Raw genomic sequence first — 17,191 nt, 5'->3', positions numbered from 1 at the left:
ATGCTCTGCGCCGCAAGGAATGTCCACACACGTCAAAGTAGAAGTCGATCGATAGCAATGCACAATGCATGGATGTATCAAGGGGCGAAGCTCCCAGGAAGAATGCAACTAACACGCTACCATCAACGCAGCTTAAACAGGCGTCAATGCAGAGTCCTGACTCAGCGCGCAGGCCCACAATGCACTCGACGCCACCAATGCACCTAACACTGCTGGCACATGCGTCAAGGGGAAAGACACTGGAAGAGTCTGGAGGACACAAGCCATCTCAATCTCAGTCCATGTTGAGGCAGAAGCCTCAAGTGGACCCTCAAGTGGTCTTTACCCCCAAATAGCTGCGAAACATGGAGCTATTGGACAAGGGCACGCTTTCAGATTCTTCCCGGTTGGAAGGCTCTTCAGGGTCATCACAGGTGGTTTTCTCAGATCTATCATCAGTCTCCTGAGTGAAGAGACATTCGCCTCAACTTCAGTAGCCCATATCCAAACATCACAGACCATCCAGAGAGGTGGTGCCAGCGATGCACCACACACTGCCTCTGACATACTATTGGCTGCCCTACCTACAGAGGGGCAAAAGATTCCAGTCTGCCCAGGGAAATGACCGACATGGTACCATAGCTAAACTACCAAAACAGAGGACTCGGCAAATTATGATGCCAATAGATAAGAATATATCAAATTTTATTCAAACATGAAATTCATATGTTGTAATAGGTCCACTATGTGCTAAGAATATCACAAATTAAGAACTTCAACGACGCATCATTCACATCATACTACACATACCACTCATGCCAAACATCCCTAACTCCCCCTAAAAACTTCACCATAACCACCTAATGTGTACATGCTCAGTCTATAACATATAATGGATTTCTATAATGTATTCTATCTGGTAAAATACCTATAATAATTTAACCACAAGCAATTTTATAATCACACAATTTCAATATAATATTCATACAACCCAATCACACAATTTCAATATTGAAACAGCAGGGCACCACTGCAGAAGGTGGTCTAGCATCACAGGCAATGACTCAGACATCAGAAATTCTTAACAATCTCTTCGTCTCCATAGAATCTGGTGCCAAGAAACATCCTCCTCCACGTCCCTAGTCAGAGGAATTGTCTCCATGGCATGAATCCCCTCCTCAACAACATAGTCCGTGAGAGGAAGGGATAACCCACCTGCAGTTGTCACCACAGCTGAGCTTGGAGCCACTTGACACACCACCCACTTCTCCAGGATCTTCTACGGGCATTCCATCCGACCCACCTGAGGAGCCTCTGGAGTCATCTTCACCACTGGAGGACCTCTCCTACTCTACGTTTATAGAGAAGGTGGGGTGGGTGGGTCTACTTTAAGTGAAAGCTAAAAAGATACCAGACCCTAGAGTGGAAATCCTCGGCATCTTAAAAATTTTCGAGGTGCCGTCTAAGCTTATGGCATTACCTTCTCATGCAGTCCTAGATTCGCTCATGGAAAAGACCTGGGAGTTCCCCTTCTTGGGACTCGCAACGTCCAGGAAAACTGATCTGAAGTTTTGTATGAGAAGATCCTAGTATTGTGGGATGGTGCAGTTGCTGCATGCCTCCATTGTGATAGAATCTGCTATGAAGAAGGCGAAGAAGTCTAAGCTCCATTCCATTGTGCTGCCAGAGAAGGACAATCACTACCTGGACGAGTTCGAAAGGAAGGCCTTTCAGGCAGCCATGTTAAATGCTAAAATACAGCAGCACCAATTTTATATCACGCAGAATCTCTGAGTGTTTGCAATCCATCAAGCTCCATCTAGATCAGGGCTTCAGGTATGCGGTGTTGCCTAAACCCTTCATGGACATGGAGGAAGGATTATGTCACCTACTCTGCACAGTCCACGAAGCCTACGAAACATCGTCCCGTACATCAGTGGTGGCTATAGAAGCCCACAGGATGGACTGTTTAAGAGCCAGTGCCAGCTGTGAAGACGTCCATGAAAAATAAGCCAATCTTCCATGTAAGGGTGACAACCTCTTTGGCGAGAGACAGTGTCGCAGCTAAAGGAGCAAAATGTGGCAGTCCTGTCTCTGGCTTACCCATCAGATCAACTGTCTGCTTCCAGGAGGTATTACCCAAGCTTCCAGAAATTCAGCTACCAGAGGCACTCTTTATGGCAATACAATACCTACCATACACCGGCTTTTTCTCAACCCAGACAACAACAAGCTCAGCAGTCGCAACCCAGGAATAGGTCCAGGGGACAATGCCAGCAGAGGCAACCATCGAATGTGTCCCAAAAACTGCCACAGAGTTTTTGAGGATAGCCAAGCCACTACTGCAGCTGTACGTGAGAGGTAGGATTGCCCAATTTTTCAACTCTTTAATGGCAGTTACATTGGACTGTTGGATTTTGAACATAATTCGCGAGAGTTATCAGTTCAAATTCAAGAGCTCCCCACCATTTCCATGCCTTATACCCACTCTGCAGAAGTCTGCTCAGGCACTGCTGTTGCAGGAGGAAGTGTCCCATCTGTTGCAAAAACAGGACATTCTACTAGTACCTGTGCACAAGCACAATATGAAATTCTATTCCCAATACTTCCTCATTCCCAAGAAATCAGGGGGACTCCACCCAATCTTGGATTTAAGAGCCCTCAACAAGTTCATTCCAAAGGAGAGGTTCAAGATGACCTCCCTCAAATCCATTCTATCCTTTCTACAACCCAACAACTGGATGTGCTCTATAGATCTCAAGGATGCTTATTCCCACATTCCGATGCACCTTTCCTCCTGGCTTTACCTATGCTTTCAAGTCAATGGACATCACTACCAGTACAAGGTTCTTCCTTTTGGTCTTTCATCCTCCTCAAGAGTGGTTACCAAGTGTTTAGCGGTAGCAGTGGTCCATCTCAGATACAAAGGAGTTCAACTATCCCATTATCTGGATGATTGGCTTCTTGTGGCCTCAGAAGTAAATTCCCTTCGAACTCATTTAGAACTCACGATCGATTGTTTAGAGATGCTCGGTTTCATAATAAACTACGAGAAGTCCACCCTCCAGCCAATGAAGCTTCTACAATTTATTGGGGCCAAGATAGACACGGTTGCTGAGAGAACTTTCCTGCCAAAGGACAGAGCGCAAACCCTTCAATCGCTGGCAGGGCATCTCCAGAACACTGCTCACCTCTTGGCCTGTCAGATCTTAACCTTGCTGGGTCACATGGCAGCAGCTATATACGTGGTTCCACGTACTCATCTCTATATGTGTTACCTACAGTGGGGTCTAAAGTCTCAATCGACGCAATTCACTCAGTCAACAGACAAAACAGTGCTACTAACAAAGGCCATGTGCAGGGACATAGCATGGTGGCTTTCCCCACTACCACTCTCAGTTGGAGCCCTATTTTGAAGCCCAGTGCATCAGTTGATCCTCACCATGGACACTTCAATGAAGGGCTGGGGAGTGCATTTGGGCTGGCTGAAGACACAGGGCTTATGGTCGCCAGCCAAGAGCGCCTGTCAGATAAATCTGTTGGAACTCAGAGCAAATCGGAACGCCCTCCTAACTTTTTCCAACCATGCTGGAGGAAAGAGGGTCATGCTTCACATGGACAATGAAGTAGCCATGTTTTATATAAACATGGAGAGTCTGCTTCGAGGGCCCTTTGCAAGGAAGCGATTCAGATCCTTAAATGGACAGAAACATATTTCATCTCCCTACAAGTGACCTATCTTCCAGGTATGGCCAACACCAAGGCCGACTGGCTCAGCAGAGTGTTCCATCCACACGAATGAATGCTAAACCAAAATGTGGCAGACGACCTCTTCAAAGTTGTGGGATCTCCCTTGCATGGACCAGTTTGCCAGGGAGCACAATAGGAAGGTTCTGACGTTCTGCTTTGTTTATTCCAGCCAGGAGTGATTCGCACAAGTTACTTTACTCATTCCTTGGACAGGGAAGGGAGTTTTCTGTACTCATACCCTCTAATTCCACTCATTTCTCGAACCATCCAGAAATGCATCATGGACTTCGTAGATTTAATACGAATTGCACCGCTTGGCTGAGATAACCATGGTATGCCTAGCTAGTTCTGCTGTCCATCACTCCTCCTATCTCACTGGGGAACAGTGCAGATCTTTTAACTCAAGAAGGTTGAGCTTTACTGCACCCCATGAACTCCTCCCTTCATCTCACAGAATGGAGATTTAACAAGTTAAAGACATTCTCATATCATCTGGAAATCCTCTATAAGAGAAAATTATCGGGGAAATGTTACTTGGCTTGGTGCCGTACGAGGTATTTGGACCTGTTCTCCTGCTCACCAGAGGCCTTGCTAGAGTACCTACACACACTCTACCTGTTGAGTTTAGCAACTGCTTCGGTTAGGATTCATGTCAGTGCCATTGTGCATATCATCACTCATGCAATAGAATCCCAGTTTTGAATCACCCTCTCATTTCTCGTTTCATGAAAGGTATCTTACAATTGAGACCGCCAGAGTTGAAACCACCAGTTCCTTGGGACCTAAAGCTGGTTTTGAAGGAGCTCATGCTTCCACCTTTTGAACCGATGGATAGCAGTCATATGAAATATCTCACCTGGAAAGTGGTATCCCTGGTTGCAGTGACTTCTGCAAGAAGGGTCAGTGAGCTTCAGACCCTTGTCCCCTATCCACTGTACTTATAGTTTTTTCATAACAAGATCACCTTGCATACCAATCCTACTTTCTTACCTAAGGTGGTGTCGGATTTCTACCTCAACCAAACCATTACATTGCTAATGTTCTTCCCAAAACCACACAGTACTGACAGGGAGCGTCTTCTTCATACTTTGGATTAAGAGAGCATTGGCTTATTACAAGCATAGGACACAATCAGATGATAGAACCTCTCAGCTCTTTGTGTCTTTCAGTCCAAGTAACCCTGGTCTACCAGTGACAAAAAGGACTTTATCAGGCTGGATATCTCAATCCATCCACTTTTGTTACATGAAAAGATCAGCAACGCTTCCAAGCAAAGTCAAAATGCACCAAGTTCAAGCGGTGGCTATTTCAATAGTGCATCTTCACAAAGTGCCATTGTTGGACATTTGGTCATCTCTGCATACCTTCACATCACACTACTGCCTGGACCAACAGGCATCTTCAGCTGCGACATTGGTTTCAGCAGTGTTAACCTCTTTTTTGTGGAAGTGAGGCTGTCCACTTTGAGGACAGGTTGTGCATGCAGGACTGTCAAGTTTTTAATGGGGGTGCTCTTCCCTTGTTCAAGATGCCATGTATGGTGGACCACAACCCAAAGCTGGGGACTCCGAGACAACATGGCTAACTCAGCCCTGCTATCAACGGGAAAAAGAAAGTTTGCTTACCATATACGGTGTTTCCGTAGACAGCAGAATGAATTATCTATGCTTACCCGCCCACCTCCCTGGACAGCCTTCCAAAGTACCACTTCGCTGGACACGATATGTTATAGACTGAAAAGAAAATGGAGAATCATGTGGGAAGATGAGTGCAGCTGCACAAAGCCAAAGCTCTGTAATCTCTGAGAGAAGCTCTACTTACAGGTTGTTGGAGGACGTCCCCAGACAGCATGACTAATTCATCCTATCTACAGAAACACCATATACAGTGAGCAAACTTGCTTTTATAGATGTTACAAAGGAAAAAAATAAAACCCTTCCCCAGAAACCTCTTTTTTTATACATTTTGTTTGCAAAGTTTATTGTAAACTCACCTCTGCATTCTTCAGTTTGGAGATATCAGACTGTGTTCCAATAAAGAAATCAATGCCATCCTGAGCCCCGTCCAGGGTAAGGCCTCGTATTACAAAAATAGACAAAACAATGTATGGGAATACAACTGTAAAATACACCACCTGCCAATAGGCATGAGAAGACATGAATTAGCAAAGTATTAGTACATAAATGTTTATTTTATGTAGCATGTTATGGTCATTAAATACAGAGAGGTATTCAGTTCCCCAATATTAATAATCTTTCACACATACAGGGCATCACATAACTATGTATTATGTTATCCAAAAAAATGTTTTAGACCACTATCTCTAATACATCTTATAATACCTCATAATCAAATCTCATATGAGCATTATATATTTCATAACTTTCAGGCCGATACAGAACAGTGCGCTCCGATGGAGCGCACTGTTAGTCTGCTATTGAACGCGCGTTTTCCCTTACCCCTTATTAAGTAAGGGGAGAAAAATGTGCGTCCAACCCGCGGCACCTAATAGTGCCCTCAACAGGCCCTATTAGGTATGCGTGTGGGATACAGAAAGTAAAATGTGCAGCCAAGCCGCACATTTTACTTTCAGAAATTAGCGCCGACCCAAATGTCGGCGCTAATTTCTTCCGGCACCGGGAAAGTGCACAGAAAAGCAGTAAAAATTGCTTTTCTGTGCACCCTCCGACTTAATATCATGGCGATATTAAGTCGGAGGTCCCGAAGAGTAAAAAATGTAAAAAAAAATAAAAATTGAATTCGACCCACGGCCGGCGTCCGGTTTCCGATCCCGTGGCTGTCAGCGGGCTCGAGAACCGACGCCGGCAAAATTGAGCGTCGGCTGTCAAACCCGCTAACAGCCACCGCTCCTGTCAAAAAGGAGGCACTAGGGACGCGCTAGTGTCCCTAGAGCCTCCTTTTCCACGTTTCTACCACGCCACCTAATTTGAATACTGCATCGCGTGCACCGGCGAGGGGCCGGTGCTTGCGCCGGGAGAGCGGGCGTTCGTCCGCTCTCCCGCAGACTTTACTGAATCGGCCTGTTTATTAATTAAACTACATCATTATAGAAATAAAATTTTTTACATATATCACTTACATCATATCATATCAAATTTTTACTAAATGGACATGCCAGTGTTACAAAAATACATTTTAATAAAACATACCCCACTCTGATGTTGCATCTGTACAATAAATGTACAGATGCAACATCAGAGTGGCTAGCAAACACAAGTAAACTGGCAGACGACATTAACCCTATAAAAACTATACAAATACATGAGCCCAAACAAAAGAACCCGTGGTTTAATGAAAAAATAAAGGAAATCAAACAAAACATGAGGAAAAAAGAAAAAAGATGGAAAAAAGACAAATCAGCAGATAACCTAACCAAATTCAGGAAACAACTAGCCTATTATAAAAAAGTGATTCTCGATGCCAAAAAACAATTCTTTAGTTCAAAAATTGAAAATTTTTCAAATAACCCAAGAACACTATTCAACATAGTTAAAAATTTGACCAACGACACTGCAGAGATGCTCCAAACCCCACAGGAAAACAAATGCAACGAATTAGCACACTATTTCTCAAACAAAATCTCAAACCTTAGAGCCAAGATTCCTATACTAACCAAACAGGAAATCAAAATGCACAAAAGAGATGTGACACAATTCTCCGCATTTGACGAAATATCACAAACCGAAGTAGAATCCATAATAAAAAAGTTGAACCCTGCACCACATACAATTGACGCCATTCCCACCACAAATATAAAAAAACTAGCTGATATTACCTCCTACACATTAACCAAAATAGTCAATTTATCACTCAGCGAAGGAGTAATGCCTGACTCTGAAAAATGCAATAATTAAACCAATTCTGAAAAAGAAAAACAATGACCCAAACATTTTAAGTAACTATAGACCTGTCTCAAACTTACCTATGCTCGCAAAATTAATAGAAAAAGCAGTACAAAAGCAACTAGCAGATCATCTAGACAACAACAACATACTTTACCCATCACAACATGGTTTCAGAAAACACTATAGCACCGAAACATTACTAATCTCTCTTACAGATAATGTATTACGCGGATTTGATAGCGGAAAACACTACATCTTGATATTGCTAGACCTGTCTGCAGCATTCGACACAGTAAACCATAACATACTATTAAAAAGACTGGAAGAAATTGGACTTCAAAACACAACACTTGACTGGTTCACGTCCTATCTGACGAATAGAACCTACCAAGTACAGATAAAAACCACAACTTCAGAAAAAATCGACCTAAAAACAGGAGTCCCCCAGGGATCAGCACTATCAGCAACTCTGTTTAACATCTACATGCTACCCCTATGTCACCTTCTGGCAGGACTAGGTATCATACACTTCATATATGCCGATGACATTCAACTGATTCTACCGGTAGAGGAATCAATGGAGAAAACACTGAATCTTGCAATGATGTACATAGACATAATAAAACAGCTTTTAAACCAAATGGAATTAGTGATAAACATAGAAGAAACTGAATTTATACACCTTGAACAAAAAAACATTGTAAAAATCCAAAATCCCATAAAAATTAAAAATGACAAATCAATAGAGCTAACCAATAAGGCTAGAAACCTAGGAGTAATTATTGACACCGAACTCAGCCTTAAGCAACACATATCAATAAAAGTAAGAGAGGGCTATGCCAAACTAATGATCCTTCGAAGACTAAAACCCCTATTAACTCAAGACCACTTTCGCACAGTACTACAGGCACTAATATTTGCTAGCACGGACTACTGTAACACACTTTTCCTTGGTTTACCTTACAGCACAATCAGGCCACTACAAATACTACAGAACTCAGCTGCAAGAATACTAACGGGAAAAGGAAGAAGAGATCACATCACCAGGGCCGGTGCAAGGGGATTTGGCGCCCTAGGCGAGCCTTCTCCCTTGCGCCCCCCCCCCCCCCCCCCCGGTCTCGGCCCCGACTCCTACCTCATTCTCGATCACACCCGCTGACTGGGGTTTTCTGGGTCGCGAGCAGGTTGGGCACTGCTTGTGGCCTGCCAAATCTCCACTCTTCTTTGCCACCACTTGCAGCCCCATAAGACTCGCACCCAGTGGCGCACCAAGGGTCTCCGGTGCCCAGGGGCCAATGCATTTGTGTGCCCCTCCAGCATCTCCCCTTAATCCTTCTTGTACTAATGCTTAAGGTCACAGAAAATCAGTGGTGTCTCCAGACAGAAGAATTGGGGGGGGAGCCAAAATGACATTTCTTCATCTCACCCACCTCTATAGCATGGATCCTGCTTTAAAACAGCAGCACAAACACCTTCCACTACCAGACACATTGTGAACTAACACAAAACACCACAAAAAAGACACTCAAAATCTATACTGCAATCCCATCATAACATAACAGTAATAACACCAAGGACTCAAACAACAATAACCCTACCTGTGAATAAGCAAGGGTAAATATTACACTGGGTCCTAGAATACCAATACTCCACCTACTGAGGAAACAAAACAAACCCGATTGCTATAGATCTCTATACAGACATTATATGATAGCAGAATCTCTCATCATGGTCACACACACAGAGCAGAGACAGACCCTCAACAAATACAGAATACAAAATAAAGGAGCACAAATTAGAAAAAACTGAAATGGAAACCCCAAGAAGCCAGACTCAGTGTATTAACAATGGAAAAAAAGAACCACCATTCCTCATAAAACAAATAAATCAAGAAACATAAAGCATCAGTTATAATAGTAAAACCATACTAATAAAATAATATTTTAAAACTACTGATAAATAGAATTTCTATTAATTAAAATCATATATATTTTTTACAATTTCCTAAAACCAATAAATATTTCAAATCAGCACATATATCAAATAACACACAATAATTAAAACTAATAAGGATTTTAAAAAGCCCCTGCTGTCCATACATGGGAGCTCTTGATTGAGGTTATCCTCTCTCTCTCACACATACTCACATGTCCATTCTCTCTCACACATACACTGTCACATACATACACATTCATGCTCTTATACCCAACCATAACCTCTCGCTCTCACAGACACTGACACACTCAGGCTCTAAGGCACTCTCTCCCCCTGCACACACCCCCCCCCCCCCCCACAAACTCTTACTCCCCTGGATTTTCTCATACACATTCATGCTCTCACTGGCTCCCTCACATACACACAAACACACACTCCCAGGCAAGCTTCCAATCGTTCTCACACAAACACACACACACAGGCAAGCTCCCAGTCATTCTCACACTGACCCCCAGGCGGGCTCCCATTCATTTTCACACCACTCCCTCCCCATCCCCCAGGCATGCACACATTCATTCTCACACCCAGACCCCCAGGCAGGCACCAATTTATTCTCTCACACACACACACACACACACACATACAGCACAAACAGGCAGGCATCTATTCTCACACATACAAACCCCAGGAAGACACCCATTCATTCTCATACACAGACACACCCTCAGGCAGGCACCCAGGCATTCACACACATACACCGCCAGGCAAACTCCCATTCATACACATGCACACACTAAAGGCAGAGACCCCCTCTCTTTCTTTTGCCAGCAACCTCAGAGCCTCTCTCATTCCTCTGCTGCCATTGTCACTGTTGCTGTATGGCTATTGCGGAGGTGCTTATTGCTGCTATTGGCACTGAAGCCCATTCTGCTGCCTCCTCTGTGCAGGCCCCATGGGCTTCCAGTTCCTCTATGCTGATCTCCTACATTGTGAGATCCGCATAGAAAAAGTGCTACTCTTGCACATTCCCAAAGATTACATGTTCCAATCAGTAAAAAATAATTTATTTTTTTTTACATTTGCTGTCTGATCTTAGTTTTCTAATCGGTTGGTCACAGGCTTTTTTTTTCCACCTTCCCTTTCTTATTTTTTTGCCAATTCCTTTTATAACATATTTCTTTTCTCTCCATGTCTTCTTCCCTCAAACACACAGTCAGGTTCTCATTTTCACATGCTTTCTCTCTCTCTCACACACACACACATACATACACAGGCACTCACTCTCACATGCTCTCTCTCATACAATCATTTATACACAGTCTCTCTCTTGCACATGCTGTCTAACTCTCACTCCCACATGCTGTCTTGCTCAAGCACAGGCTCTCACTGTCACATGCTCTCTCTCATACAATCATTCATACACACAGTCTCTCACTGGCACATGCTGTCTGACTCTCGCACACACAGAGGCTGTCACATGCTGTCTCTGCAAACATTCAGGTCCTCACACCCACACACAGTCTCTCAACTCATCTCATACACGCACACATACTCACTGTACAAACCCTCAGTCTCTCGCTCACCTTTGGGCCTCCTCTTCACGGGCCGCTGCAGGATGGGCTCTGCAGCGGCCCCGGACTTCTCGAGCCGCGCTGCTCCTCTTCTGCACGCGGCTGATGCTCCTCCTCTTTCCTGCCCGCGCGGCTCCGGCAACATTTTTCTTCCGGGGCCGCGCGGGCAGGAAGGAGGAGAAGCTCCTGCATTGGCTGATGCTCCTCCTCCTTCCTGCCCGCGCGGCTCCGGCAACATTTTTCTTCCAGGGCCGCGCGGGCAGGAAGGAGGAGAAGCTCCTGCATTGGCTGATGCTCCTCCTCCTTCCTGCCCGCGCGGCTCCGGCAACATTTTTCTTCCGAGGCCGCGCGGGCAGGAAGGAGCTGGAGCACCAGCATGTTTAGACGCGATTGTTTTCTTCCGGCTGTGGTGACTTGAGCTCCACCACGGCCCCGCCGATCTTCTTGCTATGTGTATCCGGCACACAGCATAGCAGTAGTTCACCGCTCAGCCGCTATTGGGATGACGTCCACCGTCGGCCATTGGCCATCAGCGGCTCGGCGCCCCCTAATGCTCAGCGCCCTAGGCGATCGCCTAGTTCGCCTAGTGCTTCCACCGGCCCTGCACATCACCCAAACTCTTGCTGATTTACATTGGCTCCCAATTGAACAAAGAGTCCAATTCAAAACACTTTGCACAGTTCATAAACTAATAAACGACGAAAATACCGACTGGCTAAACACTGCTCTACGATTACACGTCCCTCAAAGAAACCTCAGATCAGCCAATAAAGCACTACTAACCATCCCCTCTGTAAAAACAGCAAAATTGACTCAAGTTAGAGAGAGAGCGCTATCCTTGGCAGGACCGCTATTATGGAACACATTACCACTTGAGCTCAGACTTATGAAAGAACTAAAACTCTTCAAAAAGAGCTTAAAAACTTGGCTATTCAAAAAAGCATTTCACAGTGAGAGCACTGAATAACAAATACATATAACTGAAAGTCACCTATAAAAGCAGAATGTTATTTTATTATTCTAATTCACATTCAAATAACCCCCTTTTTTTGGATTATTTTTGAAAATGTTTGAACATTTGAAAAGCTCACAAATCTGTGAATCTTGTCAATAAACCGACATCATTTATGCAGGAGGCTGGCGGGCCTGAAAATCTGACCCAATCCAGCTTCACTGCAAAAGACTGAAAGAAAATTTTTAAGAGACGGAAGGCAGGTTTCATATATATGAGTTAAAACCCCAACCAGGGTGTGCTCAATTCTGTATATATAATCATGAACCAAACCTCCACCGTCCGAATTTTTTTGAAAAGCTCTGTGCAACCAGTTCGAATAATTAAATCCTCATGTCCCAATGTGATTTTCTTATCTACTTTTTTTAAAAAAAATCAAAACACAGTTGACTTCGCAGAATATCTTAAAAAGTCCCGACTTATCTGATAATGATTGAAAGCCCGACGTAGCCACGTTTCTGGTCCGCGAACAGACCTTTCTTCAGGGGATGTTATCCTGTATGCATAGTAGCCGGTGAAACCAAAGTCTTCTGTGAATAATCGATCGTTTCTTCAAAAAGACGCCATCAATGCGTTCAGCAGTGTTGAGACGCTATCAACTAACCATTCTCTGTTTTTAAACCAGGCGCACAAATGGATGAACTACCAATCACTGCACACGTTGCTGTGAAACGTCATGGCGTAAATTGATGGATGCATTTCACAAGCCATTGAAATGCTATGTTGAATTTAAAGCCCAATGCGGTGCTATGTTCTAAACTTCCGAAATGACAAAACACATATGGTGTGTGAATCTAGATTAATGAAAGCCATTCCAGCTCTTCGTTTAAGCCTGAGGGAGCCTGAGTTTTAAGCGTGAAGATCCAAAAAGCTTCTCGCTTGTTTAATAACCTTTCACGGTCACCGCCTCTCAAAGATGTTGGCACATGATCTATCACAGTCCATTTCAATGTATTAAATAAATGCCCTTGCTGTACACAATGTGTAACTATGGGAGCCGCCAGAGTGCCTGTGTTTAATTTTGACTTGTGTTCATTGAGTCTTATCCGCACTTTACGAGTAGTCCTGCCCACGTACACACGAGGGCACGGGCAGATAATCGCATACACTACGTGATCAGAATTACAAGTGGTGTCAAATTTGCGATAAATACGATAGCCTGTATTCGGTTCTTGCCACATTTGGCCGTCAATACTGTTTATACAGTGAAAGCATTGTCCACAGCGCTTGTGTCCTTCAAATGATGTCTCTGATGGTCTGGAACATTGTGCATGCACTAACTTGTCTCTGATGTTAGTGCCCCGAGTAGTGACAATCAATGGTGTATCTTTAAAGATGTCATGTAGGGCCAATATGTGCCAATTGTCATTGACATTGGCACATATTGGCCCTACATGACATGGCCAATTGTCATTGACATTGGCACATATTGGCCCTACATGACATGGCCAATTGTCATTGACATTGGCACATATTGGCCCTACATGACATGGCCAATTGTCATTGACATTGGCACATATTGGCCCTACATGACATGGCCAATTGTCATTGACATTGGCACATATTGGCCCTACATGACATCTTTAAAGATACACCATTGATTGTCACTACTCGGGGCACTAACATCAGAGACAAGTTAGTGCATGCACAATGTTCCAGACCATCAGAGACATCATTTGAAGGACACAAGCGCTGTGGACAATGCTTTCACTGTATAAACAGTATTGACGGCCAAATGTGGCAAGAACCGAATACAGGCTATCGTATTTATCGCAAATTTGACACCACTTGTAATTCTGATCACGTAGTGTATGCGATTATCTGCCCGTGCCCTCGTGTGTACGTGGGCAGGACTACTCGTAAAGTGCGGATAAGACTCAATGAACACAAGTCAAAATTAAACACAGGCACTCTGGCGGCTCCCATAGTTACACATTGTGTACAGCAAGGGCATTTATTTAATACATTGAAATGGACTGTGATAGATCATGTGCCAACATCTTTGAGAGGCGGTGACCGTGAAAGGTTATTAAACAAGCGAGAAGCTTTTTGGATCTTCACGCTTAAAACTCAGGCTCCCTCAGGCTTAAACGAAGAGCTGGAATGGCTTTCATTAATCTAGATTCACCCACCATATGTGTTTTGTCATTTCGGAAGTTTAGAACATAGCACCGCATTGGGCTTTAAATTCAACATAGCATTTCAATGGCTTGTGAAATGCATCCATCAATTTACGCCATGACGTTTCACAGCAACGTGTGCAGTGATTGGTAGTTCATCCATTTGTGCGCCTGGTTTAAAAACAGAGAATGGTTAGTTGATAGCGTCTCAACACTGCTGAACGCATTGATGGCGTCTTTTTGAAGAAACGATCGATTATTCACAGAAGACTTTGGTTTCACCGGCTACTATGCATACAGGATAACATCCCCTGAAGAAAGGTCTGTTCGCGGACCAGAAACGTGGCTACGTCGGGCTTTCAATCATTATCAGATAAGTCGGGACTTTTAAGATATTCTGCGAAGTCAACTGTGTTTTGATTTTTTTTAAAAAAAGTAGATAAGAAAATCACATTGGGACATGAGGATTTAATTATTCGAACTGGTTGCACAGAGCTTTTCAAAAAAATTCGGACGGTGGAGGTTTGGTTCATGATTATATATACAGAATTGAGCACACCCTGGTTGGGGTTTTAACTCATATATATGAAACCTGCCTTCCGTCTCTTAAAAATTTTCTTTCAGTCTTTTGCAGTGAAGCTGGATTGGGTCAGATTTTCAGGCCCGCCAGCCTCCTGCATAAATGATGTCGGTTTATTGACAAGATTCACAGATTTGTGAGCTTTTCAAATGTTCAAACATTTTCAAAAATAATCCAAAAAAAGGGGGTTATTTGAATGTGAATTGGATTACATATTGTGATTCCCCCAAAATTTTGTCTTGGGGTGCTTATTGATTTTTGGTATCTTACATTTTATTATTCTAAACATAGTTAAATTTTAAATGGAAACAGCTATCAAATATGATTAGCACAGAATCATATAAACAGTACCTCCAACTCACTTCTCATTTAGAGTATATTATTGAACTATGTTACCGTTAAATATTGGCACCCCATGGATAACTTAGAAAACAACCCAAACCTATTTGTGCCTAAATGTAAACCGTTGTGATGGTGCATCACTGAACGACGGTATAGAAAAGTTTTTAAATAAAAATAAATCATCTATCACACTCACTCAATCCCCCATTTAAAATTACCACAAATACTCCCACATTACTTGTTTCAGGAGAATCAGTTCTGTTGTCTATCCCTGTACCTTTTCACTTGCCTAATATACCAGTTGAGTCTTCATTTATTCCGATGAATTGACTCCATTTCTATCTTCTCAATGTTTGGACTCTTTTATCCATACTTATTTCAAGTGATGTGAAACCCACACTTATTTCAAATGATGTAACATCTCTTCAAACTTGCTAGAACCCTTTATCACTACTCCCTACAAAGTTCCTTGTTTTGCGTAAGCTTCCTCAGGGGATAATTTGTACTCTGAAATCATCTCTGAACTGACTTCTCCAACTTCCCAAAGACACCTCAATAAACAGAAAGAAGCACTATTAAAACGCATTAAAACCAGCAGTTATTGAACATTGTCCCCTCCAACCCACTATTATTTAACTCACTCACTCCAACGCTGTTAATGCTGTTGCGTCCATCAGTCGCAGACAGCTGCGACCGCTCTGTCTCACCTCTCTTCTGCACTTCTCTCCCTCTGTAGGGAAGATGGCTACCTCCGCTGCCAATTGTCAAACCCCTTGGCGTCTCCGAGTCAGCATGGGCGTCCCCGTCCGCCGTGCTTCTTCCTGAGGCTCTAGGGCATGCGCGTGTGCGCACGCAGGCTGCACTCTTAACCATGTCATGGCGGGAACCTCGGGAGCGGCTCCACTGCATGACGTCAGTGCCTCCGGGTATTTAAACCTCCGCTCCGCTCCTTTCCAGCGAGTTAGCAAGGACTTTGGTTTGGTACTCTGACCGCTTCTAAGCTGTACGCTTGGACTCCTATCTACCCTCTGGGGTATCTCACTCCAATTGAAGCTCTGGGTACCCGCTCCTCAGGGGCCTTCCACTTCTATTTGCTCTTTGGAGTGCTTACCTTCTACCAGGATACCCGCCCCTTGGGGGTCCTATCTACCCTCTTACAGGAAACCCTTGATGCTCCAAGGTACTCGCTCCTTGAGGGCCTATCCTGCTCTGGGTATCCTGCACCGTGGACCACGGGTCCTCCTCCTCATTCTACTACTGAAGGAAGAAGCCAGTGCTGCATCTCTGTGAGTACCACTTCATTCCACCCTTCAGGTTCTCAGGTTATCCTGCTCAGCGGAACACTACCAGACCTACGCTACATCTGGGTGAGACCATCTTCTACAGAGACTATCTGGAGCCTTATTATGGGATCGCTGGACTACAGCACTGTTCCTCCTTGGGGCAAGAATCATCATATCCAACAGCAGTATAATAAAGCTTTCTTTCCTCAGTGTCTGCTTTACTCTGAGTCTAGCCTATTGTTGTGGTTCCCCATGGGGCCCCTCCCCATGGGAGGAGTCATCTCCACATCGACCAAGGGTCTACAAATGCCACAAATCCCAACAGATTACTAACTCCATGGACTCGGCTCAGCACGCAGCCTTGCAGGCCATCCCTGGTCTAGCCCAGCGGATCACTGAGCAACAAAAGTCTCTGGAAAGTCTGGCTGCCGCCTTCAGTCAGTTACATATTCAACTGAATACTTAAGCAACTCCAGTAAAAGAATTGCAGTCTCCGGTGGTGACTGTCAAGACTACCGTACCACTATCCGCGCCTACCCGCTTCACAGGTGAAGCATGAATGCGTAGAGGGTTTGTAAATCAATGCAGTATGCATTTTTCACTGCAACCTACCCTCTTTCCCACAGAAGCTTCCAAGACCACCTTTATCCTATCATTTCTAGAAGGGAGAGCCTTGGCTTGGGCTTCGCCATTATGGGAACATGAAGATCCTATTCTGAATGACCTACCAGAATTTCTGAAGCTTTTCAAGTC

At 44.0% G+C, this 17,191-nt stretch overlaps 1 protein-coding gene across 4 annotated transcripts in view; it reads right to left on the bottom strand.

The window, feature by feature from the left end:
* The window catches only part of LOC115094058 (sodium- and chloride-dependent neutral and basic amino acid transporter B(0+)-like), a 271,756-nt gene that overhangs the window by 119,209 nt on the left and 135,356 nt on the right, over positions 1-17,191 (bottom strand). For all 4 annotated transcript variants that reach the window (XM_029606716.1, XM_029606718.1, XM_029606719.1 and 1 more), the window contains exon 9: positions 5,723-5,863. In XM_029606716.1, coding sequence (XP_029462576.1) covers positions 5,723-5,863 — 141 coding nt within the window. The remainder of the gene's footprint in view (positions 1-5,722; positions 5,864-17,191) is intronic.

Source organism: Rhinatrema bivittatum, chromosome 6 (assembly GCF_901001135.1).
Source record: "Rhinatrema bivittatum chromosome 6, aRhiBiv1.1, whole genome shotgun sequence".
Taxonomy (NCBI): domain Eukaryota; kingdom Metazoa; phylum Chordata; class Amphibia; order Gymnophiona; family Rhinatrematidae; genus Rhinatrema; species Rhinatrema bivittatum.
Note: the sequence above shows the minus strand (reverse complement) of the source record. Positions and strands in the feature narration are given on the sequence as shown.